General features: G+C 41.7%; 1 protein-coding gene across 5 annotated transcripts in view; it reads left to right on the top strand.

The window, feature by feature from the left end:
• Positions 1-23174, top strand: part of manba (mannosidase beta) — a 71823-nt gene that overhangs the window by 16839 nt on the left and 31810 nt on the right. For 3 of the 5 annotated variants that reach the window (XM_062982417.1, XM_062982416.1, XM_062982415.1), the window contains exons 2-5: positions 1934-2028; positions 4686-4791; positions 5820-5990; positions 21861-21984. In XM_062982417.1, the coding sequence (XP_062838487.1) occupies positions 1934-2028; positions 4686-4791; positions 5820-5990; positions 21861-21984 (496 nt within the window). The remainder of the gene's footprint in view (positions 1-1933; positions 2029-4685; positions 4792-5819; positions 5991-21860; positions 21985-23174) is intronic. The other 2 variants (XM_062982419.1, XM_062982418.1) reach the window with 2 other exon arrangements.

Below are 23174 nucleotides of genomic sequence, written 5' to 3'. Positions count from 1 at the left end.
CAGAACAAACACAGCACAACTAAACTTCCTGGAGGAATTTGGGGGATTGACTCCACATGGTGGAAGTTGTAGTTCATCCTGCATCAAGTCAGAGCACTGTGACTCCTACTGGGGAATTTAGAGGAGTTGTAGTCCACCTACACCCAGAACGCTATGAACCCAAACAATGATGGGTCTGGTCTTAACTTGCACTGCATACCCGATATGCCCAGATTTGAATACTGGTGGGTTTGGAGGGGAGTTGGCCTGGACATTTGGGAGTAGTAGGTACTGGGATTTATAGTTCACCTGCAATGAATGAGCACTTCGAACCCTACTGATGATGGACCAGGACCACATTTGGCACATGGAGCCCCCATAACCAAAACAACATATTGGACAAGATTGGGGAAAAGGGAGTTATAGTTCACCTGCATCCAGAGAAACAGTGACCCCCACCGACAATGGACCAAACATTATGTCCAAACATATCTAATACGTTTTTATTTGGTAAAGTAGTCATATTTGTGTTAAAAAAACTTATTTTCTATACACATTTTGCATAGAGAAGCCTCATGACCAACTGAACATACTGCAGGTGTTTAGGAGAAGGGGCCTTATTTTGAGTTCACCTGCATCCAAAGACCACTGAACCCAGCCAGTGACGGATCTGGACCAAACTTGGGACACAGACTGAACATTGCCTGCTGTGAATACTGGCAGATGTTTCGGGGCAATTGCCCTGGGACTCTGGGAGTTGTAGTAGTTCACCCCCATCCACAGAGTACTGCAGCCAGCCAATGACCAGCCAACGACATATCTGGACCACACTTGGTACACAGGCCCCAAGTGGCCAACTTTTATTACTGGCAGGGTTTGGGGAGGATTGAGCCACGATTCTGGGAATTGTAGTTCACCCACTCCAAACAGAATACATAACATTGAAAGACAAATAATACAATTCTCAAATGACCCGGGCACCGCCAGGTCCCCAAGCTAGTCATAAATAAACTACAGTTTGTCCAACATAACGGGGAAGTTGTGGTTCAAGCTCCCCTTTGCACCATATAAGGAGAAGTAAGGTGATAAGGCTGAGATTTGCTGTGGCCCATTCCCTTAACTATGTGTCGTAGTTTATCATTACAGTAGAGTCTCACTTATCCAACATAAACGGGCCGGCAGAACGTTGGATAACCGAATATGTTGGATAATAAGGAGAGACTAAGAAAATGCCTATTAAACATCAAAATAGGTTATGATTTTACAAATTAAGCACCAAAACACCATGTTATACAACAAATTTGACAGAAAAAGTAGTTCATTACACATTAATGCTATTTAGTAATTACTGTATTTACGAATTTAGCACCAAAATATCACGATATATTGAAAACATTGACTACAAAAATGCGTTGGATAATCCAGAACGTTGGATAAGTGAGACTCTACTGTATGTCCAAACATATCTAATACGCTTTTATTTGGTAAGGTAGTCATATTTGTGTTAAAAAAAACTTATTTTCTATACAATTTTCTTTTGATTGCTGTGATTGGTATGTTTGTTTCCTTGCTTTTTGTTGTCTTATGTTTGTTTTGAACAATACTTTCAAACATTTTATTTTTGTGGGTTTTTTGTGTGTTATACTTGGAAAATCTTTGGAATGAAACATAGTATAAACATGAATGCCAACAGTAACACGATTTTCTCTACCTTGTCATTTAATGAAGGTTTTATTAGCTGTAAAGGTCTCGCTTCCATTTATTAATTTAAGTGACAGTGGAAAGTTTATGCAGTCATCCTTATTACAGGTTGCAGGATTTGCTCCATCCTGTATTCTCCTCTGGGTGATTATTTCAGTTTTCTGAATTCATATATCAGTGCTTGTAGTTTAATTTGCATTGTTGCTTTTTAATAAGCAGTGTTTTTTTTATCTTTTCTGTGGTTAATTAATAGGATCCCTATTACAGATTTAATGACTTGGCCTATGCATGGATTGCTCTGGATAACTGGACATACAGCACAACATTCAAAAGTCCTTTTGACATCAGGTATGAGCTTAACATAAGAATATTAAGATTTAGGCTGAAATCCCAGAGCTACTTATAGAAATAAATACTAGTGCGCTTAATAAAGCTCACCTTGGAGTTGATGTCTGTTGGAATATGCTGTTGCAGCAGCTCTCTGTGAACTTGATAGATTGCCTGTGATCCAGAGCTGAGATAATAACAGTAGCTATCAGGAGCACCTTTCAGGTTAACATTCCTCTTCATTCCTCTTCTAGTAATTCTCCTTCTGACAATGGCAGACAGTCATTCTCTTGCCAGGGGGGTCAGTAAATCCACTCTGGGTTTTAATCCAAAGGGCTGTCCAAAGTGCAGAATCAATTTTTGGAAAGGGTAGAGCTCCTAAAATAGTTATCTCTAGGCTTCCAGGATGATTCTGTGGTCAGCATCTGCTAGTTGTTCCTCAGGAAATTGACCATAGGAGTCCTAAAGCAAACACTTCTCTAGGCATCACTGACTATATTCAGTTATGTGGTATGCTTCAGTTGGAAGTGCAAAACATCATTCATTTTTGGGTTGAAAAACAGAGTTCCTGATTTTATATGTTTATCATATTACACAAAGGTTCCTGAAATGGATCCCTCACATAATATGTTGGCGTAATATGTATAATGAGTTCCTGTTGTGACTGTAACCTTTATTGTGGGATACTAGGAGCTGGAGTTCAAAAAAAGCTATGCTCTGATTATTAATATACAGTAGAGTCTCACTAATCCAAGCCTCGCTTATCCAAGCCTCTGGATAATCCAAGCCATTTTTGTAGTCAATGTTTCCAATATATCGTGATATTTTGGTGCTAAATTCGTAAATATAGTAATTACAACATAACATTACTGCGTATTGAACTACTTTTTCTGTCAAATTTGTTGTCTAACATGAAGTTTTGGTGCTTAATTTGTAAAATCATAACCTAATTTGATGTTTAATAGGCTTTTCCTTGATCAGTCCTTATAATCCAAGATATTCGCTTATCCAAGCTTCTGCCGGTCCGTTTAGCTTGGATTAGTGAGACTCTACTGTAGTATCAAATACAGCTGCAAGAAATGTGGATCTATGGAAACACACAAATAAATGAAATGTACTTTGTGCTTCTCAGAACACACCTTTTTTGGAAGATATTCTTCTAGTACAGCTGTTTAAGAAAATAAATATTCAGTAACATATGATGGCTGAATAGGTCGTGAGAAAATGTTTTCAAGTCTATTCTGTTATAAAAAGTTCTCTTGAAGTGACTACAAGAATTACAGAAATAAAACATGTAAAAATATATAACAGTTATCTGAAAAGCTAATCAGATTTTTCTTATTCTTCTGGATAGGTCATTACTTCATGTTGTATGACGTGTTGGGATTTGAAAAAGCATCCCAAAAACACCATAGTTAGTATGTCAACTAGAAAACCATGCTGACTGGCGGATTGCATGGGTTGTAAGAATCTAAGAAAGGCCATTCTGTACTAGAGTAAACACACATCTTATTCAGATGCCTATGGAAAGATCATTACTAGGGACTCTCTGTATCTCATATCCGGTGGCCTAGGGGATAAAAGCCTTGTGACTTAAAGGTTGGGTTGCTGACCTGAAGGCTGCCAGGTTTGAATCCCACCCGGGGAGAGCGCGGATGAGCTCCCTCTATCAGCTCCAGCTCCATGTAGGGACATGAAAGAAGCCTCCCACAAGGATGGTAAAACATCAAAACATCCGGGTGTCCCCTGGGCAACGTCCTTGCAGACGGCAAATTCTCTCACTCCAGAAGCAACTCCGGTTGCTCCTGACACTAAAAAAAATATCCAAGAAACTGATAATAAAGATATGATATCATGGATACTGAGGATAGCACAGTTGTCTTAATTGGCAGTCATTGGTGTCTGTGTGAAGTCATCTGATTTCCTTTAAACTTTGTCCAACCAGGATGCCATCATTGTAATTTATGGCAGTGGATTCCACCATTTTAACAGTGCTCTGTGTGAAACTGTACTTTTATCTGTCCCAGATCTGTTAACATTAGCTTCAGTGAATGAGCCTGAGTTCTTTTCAGGGCCAAACATTTCTAGAGGGGGGTGTTTTAGTCTCTAAATCATTTGGCTGTCCTTTTCTGAAAAGCAGATAAACCTCCTGCCCCTAGCCTACTAGTTCTGTATTTTATTTTTGAAGAAGACTAGAAATGGTTCATATTCAGATCATTTTGGATATGGATTAATGATTCATGAGTTGGGTCTATGATTTTCAATATAAAAGCTCTGCTTTCTTCTTTTTCTTTGTTCCATAGAGAAAGACAGGTAAGAAATAAATATTATTAATATCAATTTTCTCTTCTCTTGAATTTGCCATGATATTAGCATTTATTCTGCACGTTTGCTATGCTTGATGTAACCAGACTTCCAGTCCTAACCAGAATTTGAAAACCCATTTTAGATCTTGGTTAGGTTAACCACAGTTGTGTCAGTGTGTAGAAGGAATACTAACACAGGACTATAGCAGGCTAGGAAAGGGAAGGGAAATCCATATCAGAGGGGCACATACCAGAAAATGAAATTGATGTTCCTGGTGCTGGCTTTTTGTTTTAGCAGCATTCCATCTGCACTAGGACATCTATGCATCATGAACCTTATGATAATACCCCCATTCTGTTCTCTTTCTTTAGCATGTGGCAAAAAGTGAGTTTGGTCTTTGAGGGACTGGATACCATAGCACAGGTTTTGGTCAATAATGTCACTGTTGGGAAGACGGACAACATGTTCAACCAATATGTGAGTCTTCTAATTAAAGAAGTTTCTGTGTCTTGGTGAATTGAGTTAGTGAGGTTTGAACATAGAGTTGCTTTCAACTCTAGGTTTGGAATTTTTGCATGGGGATCGACATGTCCATGTAGGGAACCACAGGAGGACTATATTAGGACTTCATGTGGGTCAAGTATGGACCCAGGATCCAAAATATCCCCCTTATGGATGAAGGTTTAATTATTAGTGCAGAAATGAGTTAAGGCAGTAGCCTATATATTGAAATAGCTGATCAAGGATCAATAATGCTTGCTCACAAAAGACAAGTATCCTTTTCTGAGAGAGACTTCTGCCACCGAATAAAGTTAATATCTGTGATAGAATAGTTAGTATCATTATTGCTAATATGCCTCTCCCTGTAGTTTGGGGCAAAGAACAAGAACAAATTACACAACACACAACATAAATTAAAATAGCATATAAGACCAATACATATTAAAATCCATAATTTATGCTGCAAGTTTACCATACTTAATTGCTGAAGTAACATCTATGACAGTGGCCAATCTCACATGGGTAAGAAAAGATGATTCTCAGCTCTTTGCAGGCCTGATGACTTGGGTTTGATTATGTTGTTTCAGGATTAATGGTAAGAGAAAACAATGGGATTTCCCAACATATTACCCACCCTCCTAATTGGACATGCAGGTGGCATAAGGAGAATATCCTCACATGGCTCATAAGGAATGAAAGAGCAGAAGGAAGGATTAAAGGGCTTCCTCACACTTTCCAGTGTCCAGATGGAGATCCAGAGCAGAGTGGATTAAATTGGGTGTTTAGAGGTTTGATTCCCCTGATTTAGGATGTTCATAAAGTTGCAACTAGAACCATAGGAGCACATATTAGTTAAAATATTTTTAACATCGTTCATACAAGTGAGCTCTTTCTATAAGTGAATAAAGTAATGATTGAGCACAGACAACTGAATCAAATGCTTAGTAGATGTTGTGCGGAAGTGATTAATATATCTGTAATACGTTTTTCTTTGTCTCTAACAGAGGTTTGATATTACTGATGTCATCAAGGAGATTAATGCAGTTCAAGTTCAATTTTTGTCCGCTGTTTGGTATGCTGCAGAGCAGAGTAAAATTCACAAAGCATACCAGGTACCTCCAGAATGCCCTCCACCTGTACAGAAAGGACAGTGTCATGTTAATTTCATCAGAAAGGTAATAGCAGTGTGCATGCATGCAGAAAATCTCTTAAATTGAAAAACAATTTTGATAAAATCAAATGAATCCTGAACTCTCAGCATTTGCCCTTTGAGGTACATTTCTTTTTTGAAAAGTGTATGTGTTTGCATGTGTGTGTATTATGAGCTTTTAAATATAACTGACTGTACCTAAAATATATTAAAATATTTTAATAGGAAATATAAAATCATGTCAGAACCCTGCTACTAGAGCCTGTATGTGGCTCTGAGTTTCAGGGTCACTGACATTGATAAGACACCTGCGTCTCAGGACTCGGAGAAGAAACGGCTGCTGGACTTGGCGGGGAATTTGCGCGGGGTTTTACTGAGCGAGAAGAGACTTTTCAAATGAGGGGGAGGGTATATAAAGGATGGTTGGCCGGAGTCTCCCATTCTTGGCTTTTCGGATGTTTATGTTTCCTGCAGTAAAGTTTCTGGTGATATCACAGAGAGTCTCGTGTGTTCATTCAGGAGCGGCTGTGGTGAGCTGACACTAAGCCAAGAATATAGACACCATCCCGCCGTAGCGGTGAGGTGTAACATGCAAGTGGAGGATGAAGAACTCTTGGGCGCAGGAGGAGGAAGGTCGGGAAGGGCCACTCCCGAGCCGGACGCTGAGTTCCACCAACTGGCGGCCCTGGCGTCATCCACTGCTTATGCCCAGCCAAATGGGGTAACCCAGAGGCGTGGAGTGGTGCGGGGAGACAGCACCGGAGGAGAGGAAGGTTCACCTTCCCCAGGCCCACAAAGGATGGTGTTTCTGGAGGAGAGGATGTCGGCGATGGAGACCACCCTGGCAGTAATGTCGAGGGCGATGGAGCGCCTGGCGTTTTTGGCGGAGCCAGAGAGAGGAAGGGAACTTCGGGCTGGCTCAATGTGGGACGTGAGCGTGGGAAGCAGCCAGGGCTTTGCAGACCTCCCAGCACCGAAGGGAAGGGAAATGCGAAAGGAGCCCGGCGCCCGGCCCAAGACCCAAACAAGCCTGACGCGGGTGGAGGAGAGTGACGACGAAGGGGAAAAGCCTCCGAGAATCCCGGCTACGCTCCCAGCTGAGACCCTAGTGCCCCTGGCGAATGCCGGGCGTGGCACAGGGCCAAGAGAAACAGCAGCGGGGCCCACTGGTCCGCAAGGGGGCTTGCGACGGGCGGAGAATTGGGGATTGCCACCACAGGGACCCCTACCGAGACGAGAGGAACTAAGGATCGAGTTTGGGGGAGAGTCCTCTGAACTGGATTTTTTCCTTACCACGGTGAGGGGCTATATGGAGGACAATGCTCACACTTTTAGAACGGAATCCAGCCGGATACGGGCCATTGGCGCAGTGTTGAAGAGGGGAGCGGCTAGCTGGTACGTTCAGCTGCACGCACGGCGTGACCCATGTCTGGGGTCGGTCCGACGCTTTATGGGGGCCCTGGAGACCCGTTTCCGAGATCCATTGGAGCAGATCCGGGCGAGGGAGAAGTTGAAGACCGTCTCCCAGGGGCAGAGGTCGGTATCTGAGTATGCGGAGGAATTCCAATGCCTCGCCGAAAAGGTGCCGGAATGGTCTGCAGTGACAAAGATGGAACTCTTCAAAGAGGGGCTCAGGCGGGAGATCCTCTCCTGGGCGGTGCATCGTGATGAGCCTGACACACTGCGCGGATGGATTCAGCTGGCGGGGCGCGTCGAGACATCGCTGGCCCAGGCGAGGAGGCACCGAGGAGGGCTACAGCAACGGCCGCAGATGAAAGAGGGGAGCCGGAAGGAGGGATCAGCCCCAGCCGGGAGGAGAGCGGAGCCGACAGGGAACGTGAGCGCCAGCAGGAGTGGCTGCTTTGTGTGCGGCCGGTTGGGCCACAGAGCTGCCGAGTGCTGGCAGAGAAAAGGGGAAAGCGGAGGCCAGCCCAAACCAAGAGCCGTGGCAGGAAAACGCGCCGAGGAAGAAACACCGATGAGGCACCATTCGGGGGGGTTGGTAAGTCAGGACAAAGCTATGATAGTGGTCCCCATTCAGCTTGAAAATGGCAGCAAACAAGCAACCTGCAAAGCGTTTGTGGATTGTGGATGTTCCAGGAACATCATTTCCCCTGAATTAGCCGAGGGATTAGGATGCGGAAGAACGAACCTAGAATCCCCAATAGCATTTTCGCAGTTGGACGGATCCACAGCATCAGGATCGTTAGCTAGGTACAGTGCCGAAGAAGTAAAGTGTAAGATAGGGAGTTGGGAAGGAAAGGTGTCATTTGTGATATCACAAATAGCCAGCTATAATGTTATACTAGGCATGCCGTGGCTGGGGCAGGCCAACCCGCAAATCAACTGGGAGGATAAGAGCATGATTTTCGGGATGAGTTTGGAAGAAGGGAGCCAGGAAGTTGAGAGGGAGCCGGGGAAAAGGGGGGAGGAAGACTCTATCAGAATAGCAGAACTGGCAGATAAATTACCCCCAGAGTATCGGGATTTTGTGGACGTGTTTGACGAGAAGGAAGCAGACAATTTCCCACCGAAGCGGAGAGTTGAAGTGAAAATAGAGCTAGTCCCAGGAGCAGAGCTTCCCAAGGCAAAGATATACCCGATGTCGGCTAGGGAAAAGGAGGAACTGAGAAAGTACATTGATAAAAACCTAGCGAGAGGTTTCATAGAACCTTCGAACTCCCCTTTAGGGGCACCTGTGTTGTTTAGGCGGAAAAAGGACCAAACGCTGAGGCTCTGCATTGACTACAGGGGCCTGAATGCAATCAGTACTGTAAATAAATACCCTCTACCCTTAGTGAAGGACTTGATCGCCCAGTTATCGGAGGGACAGATATTCACTAAATTGGATTTAATTGAGGCTTATCATAAATTGCAGATCAAACCAGAGGACAGGTGGAAGACGGCCTTCTCCTGCGCCTTCGGATTATTCAATTATTGTGTGCTCCAATTCGGTTTATGCGGGGGAGGGGCCGCGTTCATGCAATTAATCAACGAAGTGTTGCATCCATTATTGTACAAGGGAGTCTTTATTTTTTTAGATGACATATTGATAATGTCTCGGACCAAGGAGCAACACGTAGAACTAGTCAGGGAAGTCCTACAAAAGTTGAGGGAAGCGAAGCTGTATGCGAAGCTTGCCAAGTGCGAGTTCAATAAAGACCAGATAGACTTTTTGGGGTATAGGATTTCCTCCCAGGGAGTGGCGATGGACCCTGCGAAGGTGGAAGACGTAAGGGGGTGGGAAGCCCCCAGAACACGGAAGCAGCTGCAATCCTTCCTGGGGTTCGCGAACTTCTATAGAACATTTATCAAGGACTTTGCGCGCCTCACTTTGCCATTAACGGATTTGTTAAAGACTAAAGGCAGGGGAGAAACAGCCAAAGTGAAGGCCCCAGGGGCCAAACTGACCTGGACAATAGAATGCCAGGAAGCTTTCGAAGCCCTAAAAAAGCGTTTTACTGAGGAGCCTGTCCTACAGCACCCTGATATGTCTAAGGCCTTTGTACTACATTGCGATGCGTCAGACCGGGCATATGGGGCAGTTCTGCTGCAGAAAGACGAGGGGGGGAACCTGAAGCCATGTGGCTATCTGTCGAAAAAGTTTAGCGATACAGAAAAAAACTGGCCGATTTGGGAGAGAGAAGCCTTAGCGATTCTGAAAGCACTAGAGTGCTGGAGACACTTTCTGGAAGGAAGTGGAACACCGTTCGAGGTGTGGACTGATCATAGAAATTTACAGTATCTGAGATCCCCTCGTAAACTATCAGCGAAGCAGATTAGATGGGCCCAATATTTCAGCCGTTTTGATTTCAGACTCAAGTTCTTCCAGGGGAAACACAACATACTCGCTGACGCTCTCTCTCGGATGCCTCAGCACGGGGGAGGAATTCAGGAATCTGAGGGGAGCCTTTTCCTAGATAAGCAATGGGGCCTGGCAGTACTGACTCGAGCACAAGCAGCCAAAGAAAACAAACGCACTGCCATTTCCACGGGGGGAGGAGAAATATGGGAGGAAGAGTTGAAGCGAGCATATGGAATGGACAAATGGTTACAAACGAACAAAGAACAGGGAGAACTGTGTGGGGATTTGGTGTTTGTAAATAAGAAATTGTATATTCCTGAATGTTTAAGACAAGAAATGTTAAGGAAATGCCACGATAACAAGGGTGCAGGTCATCTAGGCCCCACCAGGACTATTAAACTGTTGGCCAAACAATGCTGGTGGCCCGGAATGAGGAAAGACGCCAGGGGGTACGTCACGCAGTGTGAATTATGTGCAGAGGGCAAGACACCACCTGGGAAGCCCCAGGGGCTATTGCAGAAGGTGGTGGAGCCCATGAGGCCATGGGAATGCGTGGCAATGGATTTTGTAGGCGAACTACCCCCCAGCAGAGGCCACAGATACATTTGGACAATATTGGACCTATTCTCAAAACAGGCACACTTTGTGGCCCTGCCAAAACTCCCCTCGGCTGAAAAGCTCGCTGATTTGTATGTGAAGCATGTATATCGCCTACATGGGTGCCCCGACAAAATAATTAGCGACCGGGGAGTCCAATTCACTGCAAAATTTTGGGGGAAATTCTTACAGCTGTTAGGAGCGGAAAGGAATCTGAGCTCGGCTTTTCATCCCGCGACCAACGGGGGGGTCGAACGTACCCAACAGACACTGTGCCAATTCTTGAGGATGTACACCAATTATAGACAGGACGATTGGGCGGACCTTCTTCCGTTTGCTGAGATGGCTTTTCACGGGGCCGTACATTCGGCCACAGGTCGTGCCCCATTCGAAATAGTATACGGACAGGAGGTGGCACCTTTCCCCAGGCTACCCGAGTGGAAGGAAGGAGAGGGCCAGACCGACAAGGAATGGCCGGCCAAAATTAAGCAAGGGTGGCAGACCGTGGTGGAGGCATTGAGGGAAACACAAAAGAAGTACAAGCTCTTTGCAGATCGTAGAGGGGGACAAATTGGGCGAAGGAGATCTGGTTTGGTTGAGCACAAAAAACCTGAAATTGGGGTTCCCATCTAAGAAATTGGCTCCACGCTATATAGGGCCGTTCAGGGTAGCGAAAAGAATAAACGAAGTGACCTATGAGCTGAAGCTACCCAAGGACCTAGGAAAGGTACACCCGGTATTCCATTGCAGCCTGTTAAAAAAGTATAAAGGAACTCTGGACAGCGGAGAACAATAGTTGTGTTTAATCTTTTCCTTCCAGGACGAAGGGGAGGAGGACGCCATGTCAGAACCCTGCTACTAGAGCCTGTATGTGGCTCTGAGTTTCAGGGTCACTGACATTGATAAGACACCTGCGTCTCAGGACTCGGAGAAGAAACGGCTGCTGGACTTGGCGGGGAATTTGCGCGGGGTTTTACTGAGCGGGAAGAGACTTTTCAAATGAGGGGAAGGGTATATAAAGGATGGTTGGCCGGAGTCTCCCATTCTTGGCTTTTCGGATGTTTATGTTTCCTGCAGTAAAGTTTCTGGTGATATCACAGAGAGTCTCGTGTGTTCATTCAGGAGCGGCTGTGGTGAGCTGACAATCAGATAGATTTTTATTTGTTGTTTTTAATACTTTTCATTTTATCTGGTTTTCATTTGTTTTGATAATATACCAGCAATTACTTATATTTTGAATTATATACATTTCAAACATTTGTTTTAATTATTGTAGGCTGCCTTTAGTCCTGAATTGGGGAAAAGATGATACAACAACAACAACAACAATGTCCTTTCTTTACTCAGGGTTAATACGATACATGATAGACTTTACAGTATGATGCCTATATATGCAGAGTCAATACCCCTGGTTTCACCTATCTATATTTGACAAAGTACCGTTATTTCTTTTCTTGGGGTTTTCTTGGTATTCCAGGCAATTCTATGGTATCCTTCCACTGGAAGTTACCATGGATTTGCCTGAGATGACATAGAAAATTCTATAGGTGATATATCTTTCTAGGAATTTTCTCAGTCTTCCAGGATAACTATATGGCAATTTCTGTTACATATTGTTTATTTCAGTAGGATTCACTATTATCCACAGCTTTCTGTTTCCATTCAGGAATGTATCCCCACAGATATAAGGTTGCACTGTATTGAGAAATGTTGAAAAACTCAGCATTAGCAATGTGAGAAAAGAAATTGTTCAAGCAGAACTGATACTTTAAGAGACTGACAACAGGAGAACAAGAAAGTTGCTATAAGCAGTGAGTACAATCAACTGAAATACTGTCCCAGCAAACCCCATAGAAATGAATAGTACCACATAGCAAGAATTATGGGTAGCCCATGCAGGTTTCACAGGAGAAGTAGATTGTGCATTATGGTTGTATCCATCTTGGATGTTTAATAAAGAAGGGAGATGAGAATAAGCTTTCAGAAGTGCCAGGATATGTTGGCAGGCTTGTATGCATCCTGGCCAAGCTGCTTTGTCTGTGTTTGCTGTTTCTTCTGTGCTGATCTATGCAGCTCTGACTGTTTCTGGGAAGCATTAGTTAATCAAAAGTTATGTCTCACTTTTCTGCTGTATAGCTGAGCAGGTGAATATGTTTGCATCCACTGGGGGAAACAGAATAGTTCAAATCATTCACCCACTACAGCTATTATGGCTAGGAACATGAGAGAAACTGCGGTAATATTTCATTGCTAAGATCATTAGAACAGAGCATTCCTGTTTCTTTACTGCATTGGTGCATATGTACCTGTTAACTCAGAGTGATCCCATGAATTTCATAGGGTTTTCTTAGGCATGGGATACTCAGAGGGGTTTGTCCTGTGAAATATTGCCTTGGCACGTGGTATTCCTTCATGTCACAAAGGCACATTCACACATGTGTGATTTTTAAAAAATAAAGTTATAGTCAATATTTTGTCTCCCAATGCAAATAAGTGAAGCAAGACTACTAATTCAAGTTTCCAAATTTGTATTTGTTTTCACAACTGGATTAGAATGTAATGTGTTTGAACTACATTGGGTCCAGATTGCTGAATTAGATGTTACACTACACGACACTACACTACACTACAATACATAGCCTTTAATGGCATACAACAACAAAATCGCAACACAGGCATATACAGCAAGAGGAAGTCACTGATAAAAAGGAAAGCATTAATAAGAGTTTCTGATCTCAAGAATAAAATTTGCAACAGTCTCACCAGGGTTATTCAGAAGATATGGATTTTATTGCATCCTTGCCATTAAGAACACTGAAAAATGGAATTTCATCTGTATATTATCATATTTAGAACATACAAACAAAGAATGGTGAAGTGTTTCAACAGGACCCAAGTCACAAGCTCAAACTCTTTTTAAACATTCCATGTTTTTATATCTCCCATCCAAAATTGCTGATGGCAACACATTACAGTCAGATGTTGAACTAGATGTTGAATTGGGAGACCTGTGTGCACATCCATTCTCAGTGTTGGCCACTTAATTAATATTGACTCATTGTAAAATGTCTTGAAAAGCTTATTCAAATAAATGTTAGCGTGCTACATTTATATCCTGATTTTTCTAACATTAACCCTTACAGCATTCTGGATCTCTGCTTACCTGCATGTAAATCTGTGTTATTAAATGATACTCACTCCCTAAGAAATTCTTCAGGATTTTATCCCCAGAATAAGAAGGCATGAATGCTTTTGTAAATGTAATGTTGTTTAAACTGTCAACATTGAAATGTTCTAATTGGTTCAGTATATTTTCTCTTGGTACTCCCATAACTCTTGTTAATAATTATGACCACTATCGGGCAGTAGAAGAGAAAATGGTAATTTAAATATAATAGGCAATAACTTTTATGTGAATGTTCCTTTATAATGTAACTAGTTCAACTGAATTAAATACTTAAATAAGCTGTGAAAAAGGAGCTATATTTGTTACATCAGTTAATTAAAACATGGTAAGGTAATCCTTTGGCTCTTGAATTTGTATGTTGCTTCCATTCTGTTGATCAGAAACAGTGCAGGGGTAAAAAAAATGAACAGCTGTGGTACTATTTTTAGAGCAGAAGATGCCAAGAGAGTGATTTTTACATAGTTTTGGACTATGTTTTATGGACAGTATGATTTGAAGAGAGACTTGGAGCCTTAAAGTTTCTCCCCACATTTCAAATACATTTCAAAAAGAAATGCTGGGCTTAAAAGGAATTGAGTGATCACACTTGAAAACTGACTAATATGTTTCCTATAGTGGCAGTTTTCTCAATTCACTCCTCTCCATCCCATGTCTGTCACTGGCTTTTTGCAGGGAGCCATGGTCAATACATATGGAAGAAAACTGCAGAGCATATGTTTTGTGTGTAGCAAGTTCCAAGTATAGTTTCTAGTCAAAATGATAAGGTAGATGATGATGGGAAAGATCTCTTTCTTAAGAACTTAGGCCCCTTCCACACAGCTGAATCAAATCCCATATTTTCTGCTTGGAACTGGAATATATGACAGTGTGGACTCAGATAACCCAGTTCAAAGCAGATATTGTGGGATTTTTCTGCCTTGATATTCTGGGTTATATGGCTGTTTGAAAGGGCCCTAATTGAATCGGCATCAGCTAGGATAAACAACACTGTTCTAGGTGGACCAGTGACAAAATCATTCAAATATTCATATGTTTATGGGGCAGATAGTAATTGACAGGATAGGGCTTAATACCAAATGTGGTATATTGAAAGGAGACCAGTTTTTAGTGCTCTGTTGTAAAGTTGGAGACAGGAAAATGGGGCCCTCTCTTGAGTCACAGGAAATTTACATGGGATGGGTTCATGAGTTCTAGAAAGATACAGGATCCTAACACAAGTGAAAACGTCCCTTCCCAACCCTAGGATCTGTGTGGATTACTGGCAACTAAAAATCACACTGGAGTTTTAGAAATGATTGTCGCTATATTGCCGTATCATCTCAGTCTGAATTGGGGAGAGATAGACATAGAAAGAGCTCCTTCTTTGTTCTATGTGACTCCAAATATGAAGTTTCAGGGGAAAGTCAAGTAGCTGTAAATTCTACAGCTGTGCTGTAGAAATTATTTTATAGATGGGTTCATTCCATTTCATAACATTTAACTATTTTAAATGTAGTAGCAGTTGCACATGTCCTGAACACAAAGCAGACATCTTCCCTTCTCATTTTATGTTAAGCAGCAATATGTCTGTCCATTGTGTGAGTACCTATGGTTATTCTAAAGGCTAATGAAACACTAAAGGATGAGCCTACAGACAAACAATAATAATAGCATTTTAGTAATGTGTAAAGGGAACCTCAAGGGCATTATGCATTATTTTTCATTTGATGCCTAGTGACCCTTCTATACTGCCAGAAAATATAGGTTATCAAAGCAGAAAATCCACATTATCTGCTTTGAACTGGATTATCTTAGTCTACACTGTCATATAATCCAGTTCAAAGCAAATTGGATTTTATATGGCAATGTAAATGTTGAGGTTGCAGCATTTAAAGATAGATAAATCCATGAATGTAGAATTTTCAAATCATTTACTTCTCTTATTTGAAGTTCACATTAATTTGTTATTTATTTATTTGGTGTCAAAAGCATTGTACAACAAATACATTTCAAATAATGGAAATAAAAAAAGAAAAGAAATCACAAGCAACTAAATAGTTTTGGACCAAAAGCGGGCAACAGCAACCGCATTGTCTGTAGCTTTAAACAACTCCTCCTCCGTACATGAGGCAGGGCATTGTGGGCAAGCATACATATGCTGAGTTGTTTGTTCAGCTCCACAGTCACACAAGGTGGAGGATTCCTCCAGGTAGTGCCACCTCGCCAAGTTGTCTTTTGATCTGCCCACTCCACTTCTGAGTCTGTTCAGGGACTTCCAAGTTGCCCATTCTTGGTTTGCCCCTGGAGGAAGACCCTCTTGGGGGGCCATCCAGTTGGAATTGCCAGGTTTAGCTGCCCAGAGGGACACCCTTGCTGTTGCTGGAGGAACATCAAGAGGAGTGGTGGTTCTCATGAAGCCCTTCCTTGATTTGAGTCTGGTGGGAGGAGGCTGATAGCCATGCAGTGGGTGGCTTTCACAATGTTCGACCTTATTTCTCTCGCAGTTAGCAGCAACTTCCCGTCGCACGTCAGGAGGGGCAATGCCAGCTAACTTGTAGAGTTTATCAACAGGTGTAGGTTTAAGGCATCCTGTGATGATTCTGCATGTTTCATTCAGTGCTATGTCCACCTGCTTTGCATGGGCAGACTTGTGCCAAACAGGACAGGCATACTCTGCAGTTGAGAAAGACAAGGCCAGGGCTGATGTTCTTATTACTTGTGGGTCTGCTCCCCATGCGCTGCCAGTCAGTTTCCGCAGGATGTTATTGCGTGCAGCTACTTTGTGCTTGGTGTTCATGCAGTGTTTCCTATATGTTAGTGTTCGGTCTAAGGTGACACCAAGGTATTTAGGATGGAAACAGTGTTCGAGCTCTTGGCCTTCCCAAGTAACTTTCAGTTTCCTGTTGGCTTCGCGGTTACGTAGGTGGAAAGCACACACTTGTGTCTTGGCAGGATTAGGCTTCAGGTGGTTCTCTTAATTTATTTAATTTAATTTATTTAATTTAATTTAATTAATTTAATTTAATTTAATTTAATTAATTTAATTTATTTGTTAAAATAGTGAAAGTCATCGAAGTGGAAAAAAAGTTTGTAAAAACTTTGTATACAATTCTGAGCATATTTTCCCACCAAGCACATTTTTATGCATGAGGACACTAGCAAAAGTGTTCTCTGGGCATATAATACATTTCTGTATGTTGTTGTGTGCAGTCTATTTTTCACTACTATTGGAGTTTTGAATTGGATTGATAATTCTGAGAATGTGACATGCTCTCTGTGATTACTTTCTGGATTGCCTATAGCTTTAGATTTGGTATATCTGCATGAAAATTTGAACCTGATGAATTACTCCTACGTTCGTATGCTTCATACTCCAAAATACAGATTCTAGCATGCAGTAGCAGGAGAAATCAGCTGTGCTTGAAAATTTCCCCACATTTACCAGTTGACCTGGCTGGGATTTTGTATATAAAATGCAGGTTTTTTTGTAGGAAGCTATCTTACATCAGCCGGGCCATTAGTCCATCTTGCTCAGTGTGATTGGCAAAAGCCCCCAGGGTTTCACACAGACGTTTTCCTAAATCCTATCTGGAAATGCTAGAACAGAATATAAGCTTCCACAAGCAAGGAATGGGGGAACTACTGAGCTGTATCCCACCTCTGGTGTCACAGGACTTAGGAGGGAGGATCTATATTCAAAAGGATCTAGTTAGTTTTAATGATATAACTCAATGTGGTTTAAGTGAAGAAAGGAAGATGATGAGGCTGTACTGTGCAAATTTCATTTTAGTGACTGGACTTTATCTACTATTTGACCACCCTGAAGACAGTTGGCTCTTGCCCTGGCTGCTGGGGCTATGTAGTCATGGTCTGCACAATAGCAATATCAGAAATGTGTCTATTCTATCACTCTCCTCTTTACATTCACCTTTTGTGTGTGCACATATATGAAAGTATGAAAATAATGTACTAAGAAGAAACAAATCAGGATCCTACGTTTGTAGGGAATATATATAAAAGGCAATGAGGTCTACTTCTGGAATTTTAAGTATGAAAAGTGAAATGAATTGACTTGCCCTTTCACATGAATCTCATAAACAAATTTCTAGAGTTTTGTGATAGAAATATTGTTCCTCTATAAACTTGGAAACCAAATCTACATTTTTAGCTTTGAAACTGTAAAATCTGCAGTTAGTGACTTTGAAATCCTAATTTTCCCATGGTGAACACTGCAGCATTGCTGTTCTGTTTTAATGCCTTGAAATCTGAAGCAGGCCTGAGATAATCACTCTTGTGTGGTCTTAATAATTACCTGTACAGATCTGAAACTTGGCAGTCCTAAGTTTTTTTGTTTTTGTAGACTGTTTTCTAAGAAACTGTTGCCCCTACTGTTAACACACTTGGAATAAGCACATGGCCTGCTTCTTATTCCTCCTTGAACATGATATGCTGTCAAGCAAGCTGATTCTCTGGGTTACAGGGGACAAGCTAGGCAAGTGCAGCATATGTTGCCAAAATTAGTTTGGCTCAGCTGCCGTTTATTAGGATTATAAATTTAGATGGGTAGGTCACTATGCAAAACTTTAGCAAGTTCTATTGTATGCGTCCTCGAGGCTGTGGAGTCCTGAGGTCAAATCAAGACATGTTTCCAGGCAGTGGTCAACAACTTGTTTTTTCCTGGAAAACTTATAGTGAACTGAAGCTAACGTACATTGTTTGGTCATGTGTTGTTCACATAGTTTGCATATCATTTCCATAAGGTCAGTGAAAGTCAAACTACTGCTACGGCTGTTGAATATATTGGCCAAGATCCTATACATTTTTAGCATACTGTAAATTTGTGCTAGCGTAGGTACCTTGGATCCCATAGTTGCACAAGCTATTTCACAATGGACACTGAGACCTTAAGATCACCGTTTTGCAATAGCCGATTAGTTTCCCATGTCTGTGGATATGCCTTCAAATCACCTGTTTACTTAGGCGACCCCTCGTTGTCCGAGTATGATGGCCTTCCAAGTGTAGTATCTTGGCGGTGGATACGTAGGTGACTGTGGAGTCCTGTTTTTGACCCGCATGTTCTTCCACAGTGAGGGCATCGGTTTCTAGGTGGAAGGCGTTCCCGGACAGGATTGGCTTGACGCGCCTCTTGGCACGTTTTTCCCTTTCGCCCTCCATTCATGCCTCTGAGAATTTCACTGCACTGCTGGTCACAGCCAGGCATTCGGACAACGTAGCCAGTCCAGCGGAGTTGATGGTGTAGGAGCATTGCTTCAGTGCTGGTGGTCTTTGGTTCTTCCAGCATGCTGACGTTTGTCCTCCTGTCTGCCCAAGAGATTTGCAAGATTTTTCAGAGACAACACTGATGGAATCGTTCCAGGAGTTGAGCATGACGTCTGTAGACAGTCCACGTTTCGCCGGCGTATAACAGGGTTGGGAGGACAATAGCTTTATAAACAAGCACCTCGATGTCCCTACGGATGTCCCAATCCTCAAACACTCTCTGCTTCATTCGGAAAAATGCTGTACTTGCAGAGTTCAGGCGGTGTTGTATTTCAGTGTCAATGTTGATTTTTGTGCAGAGGTGGCTGCCAAGGTAGCAAAAATGGTCAACATTTTCAAATGTTACACCATTAAGCTGCATTCCTGGCACTGCAGAAGGATTGGCTGGTGACTGCTGGAAGTGCACTTTGGTTTTCTCAATGTTCAATGAGAGGCCGAGCTTCTCGTATGCTTCTGTAAAGGTGTTTAGGTCACCTGTTTACTAGAGTGGGGCCTGAATCCTGTTTCATCTGTTTCTTTCGTGGTTTTGTACTGTTCCATCCATTCAGCTTGTACAGAAGAGCACAACCCCACGCAAACCAAAGAAACAGTGAAATGAAAGGCAGAGGGGAACAGTAGCCATTTGGCTGGCTGATTTTCGGCACCTGGCTGTAGGCCCTGGCTCGCAGGGCCTACAGCTAAGTGCCGGGCGCTCGATGCTCATAGGCCGTCTGCTGGGTCTACGAGCATCGAGCACCCGACTGTAGACCCTCTGCGGGCAGAGCCTATGAGTATCGAGCACTTGGCACTTGATTGTAGCCCCTACGAGCCAGGCTTCTGAGCTATCAAGCGCTTGATGCTCGTAGGCCCAGCTTGCGAGGTCTGGCACTTTGCTGACCAAAGCCCAAAAAATCTTTGGTCTTTTTGGACCTCTGATGGAAAAGCCCATTTGTATGGGCGCCCGTTTCCTCAAGCAGCAGACGGAAATGGAAACGGGGCCATACAAATGAAACAAACAGAAACGGTAAGCAATTTCATACAAATGCACAGGTCTACTGTTTACCTCATTGCGATTCCATGAATTTCATAGGGATCCCATATGATCCACTTATGGCCATGGAATAGTAGATGCTGGAGTTCAAAAAAGCCATGCTCTAATTATTAATATAGTATCAAATGCAGCTGCAAGAAATATGGGGTCAATGGAAACACATGAGTAAATGAAATGTACTTTGTGCTTCTCAGAACATACTTTTTGTGGAAGACATTCACAGCTGTTTAAGAAAATAAATATTCATTAACACGATTGCTGAATATCTCTTAATAAAATGTTTCAAGTTTTTATTCTATTATAAAAGATCTCTTGAAATGACTACAAATAAAATACAGAAATAAAACTAATATAAGAATATATAAAAGCCAATGAGAATATATTTTTTTCTTCTGGTTGGGTCATTACTTCATACTGTATGATGTATGATGTGCTTTTAACCTCCCGTTGTTACTGTGGTAATATGGGATGAAGCCAAAAAAAAAAGCATGTTTCATGATGGTATGTAGAATCACTACATATCTTTAGAATGATGGTCTCTGATCCTGATGATTTTCACACCCTTCCTTTGTAGTGAGTGGTGTCAATGTTGTATTTAAATCATTATGTGTGTTAATCACGCAACCATCTATACATGAAACTCATTGGACCATATTATCGCATGTGACATACCTTAGCTATGTGGTATTTCATACCTGCAAATGTGTTTAGTTCAGTAGAAATATTAATATATGAATCAGACCTAATATGAAATAAGAACTCTTTGATCTCGGTCAAAGAGAGATCTGAAGTCCATGTGACTGATGTAGGTGCTACATTCGGAAAGCTATGACTGCATTTCTGATGTCACATACTTGTGATGTGCTTTGCAGTCCAGTTGTGGTAGAATTTAGCCTAATACCTGTATCCTCCTACTCTGTATAGGAAGGACAGGGTGGAAAACATGTGTCCCTTAAGGAGCGTGTAGGTCAATGTAGATCAAATGAGGTCTCCAAAGCTGAAATCTGATAGTGAAAATGTTTTAAAGCTACATGTTAAACTTGTCTTATAGGGAAGTCATGTACTTGCAAGATACAAGGAAGTGGAATCCTCATTTAAAACAAGTTATGCAGGCCTTTACCCGTATTTCAAGCAGGAAAACATTTTTTTGTCTTAAAAAGGGCCAAAAGTAGACTATTTGCATCTGCTATCAAATTCCAACAGGAGAAAGGAGTGTAGCATGTCCTGGTGGAGAGAATTCCCCACATTTCTGCAGTTTGGTAACACTTGTGCAAAGAGACAGTTTGCAAACAGTGTGTATAATTCACCCTGTAGAATATTTGTCTTTGGGTCAGAGGGAACAATAGCATCTACATGTAAACTGAAATGCTTGTAATTCATCCCAAAGGGGGAAATAATAGCTTGATAGGTCTTTCTGTTGTTGTTATTTTGTATTATAATAATATTGGGGCCCCATAGTCTTAGGTAGTGGCCCATTTATTCATTTACCGTATTGCTACAACGCCACACAATATTTTGTTTGGGCAGCCTGCAGTATAAATGCTAATGCTTTCACACAATTACTGATCTTAGGCAGAGCAGTCCCATTAAATCAGCTGGCTTTACATAAATGTTGAATTAGTATTCAGCAGTTTATATTTTGAGTAAAAATTGGAAGTTGCCGTTGAATTTATGTCTGAGAATCTCCTTTTAACTCACAGGGTTTCTATACCAGATGGTGCTTTTCCTCAGCAGATGACAAGTTAGTATTGAGTAGGTTTCTAGAGTATAAAAACTCGTGAGTGGGAGTGTTACAGGTTTTAAGGTTTGACATACACATTTCTTTCTGTTATACATCTAAGACTTTTTATTATTGTGCTAGTTTTTGCTGCATTTTTGAAGATGTGGTGGGATAGATATTTAGATAAATCCTATTAGTTTGCATGCTAAAACACTCTTGGATCTACACTTCCATAACAAGTTAACCCATCACTGAAGTGACCTAAAACTTCTTATGTGTGTCTCTGATTAATTGCAGGAGCAGTGTTCTTTTAGCTGGGACTGGGGTCCTTCTTTCCCCACTCAGGGAATTTGGAAAGATGTTAGAATTGAAGCATATAATCTTTGCTATCTGACCTATTTTTCTGTGATTCCTCACTATGGTAAGTAAATTCATCTTGTGTATATTTAGAAAAAAATACTTCTGTGGAAAAACCAGTGCTTTTTAAAAAGCAATGGCACAACCATACATTAGCCTTCTGACACCCTTGAGATTTATTAGGATTACATGTTTCACAAGTCTCCTTTGGCATTCTGCCAGGAGTATCATGGGGAAAGTTGCAGTATTTCCCCCATAGCAAATGTCAGAAGAACATTATCTTTTCACTGCAGCAAGGCAGAAATCCATGCAAAATATATTGTTCACTCTCTCTGCTAGGAGTGCATAATTCCCCTTTCAACTGTCTGCTGGCTCCTTTTTATGAAGATAATCACTTATAAATTCTAAAGCAGAGATTAAGTATTTGTGATCCTTTATGCAAAGGGCTCCTGTAACACCTTTGAGACTGAGAGAAAGTTGGTTACACTGCTTTCATAGATGTACACTTACTTCATCAAATGCAGCATATATCTGATGAAATAGACTTAGGTCTATGAAAGCTTATGCTATCAATACTTTCTCTCAGCCTCAAAGGTAGTAAAATATCACTTTGTGTAGTGATCCAGACTAATATGGCTACATTTTTGAATTCTACTATTGTGATTCCTTAGATGGCTTGCAGATTCCATTAGTCCTAGCCAGTACAACCACAGATGGTGGATCATGCAAATTGTAGCAATAAAATATGGAGGCGTGTTTGTTCCTTGCTCCTGCTCTAAAGCTCAGTACCTCTCTTGTGGAATACATATGTCCTCCCTAATTCAGTTTATAATTAACTTTTAATTTATTAGATTCTTCTCTTACAATAGCTTCCATCCAGGATCAATCCTATGTCCACTTAAGATCCATAGTATTCAGATGCTCTCGCAATGCGTTTTTGTTCCTACATTTTCACTAAACATCCTGTCTGACTCTTATGTTGTCATGTATAGGGTATCCCACACACTTTGTGCCCTCTGTTATTTTATCCTTATTCCCAGAAAAGATTATCCTCCCATTTGTCTGACAAAAGTCCCTTCTTAGGTTCCACGTATTCAGTAAAGGCTTTTCTGATCTCCACTCATAATTACGTTCTATTAAGATATGCATACTATGGAAAAGCTTTAAACCCAGACTGCAAATAAAGGTTATTAGGGCTCTATGAGTCTGCTCTTTAATAAGCCACAAACCAGAAAGTTGTAGCTTTAATCTGAT

This window comes from Anolis carolinensis, chromosome 5 (assembly GCF_035594765.1).
Source record: "Anolis carolinensis isolate JA03-04 chromosome 5, rAnoCar3.1.pri, whole genome shotgun sequence".
Lineage (NCBI taxonomy): Eukaryota > Metazoa > Chordata > Lepidosauria > Squamata > Dactyloidae > Anolis > Anolis carolinensis.
This window is presented reverse-complemented; position numbering and strand designations above follow the sequence as displayed.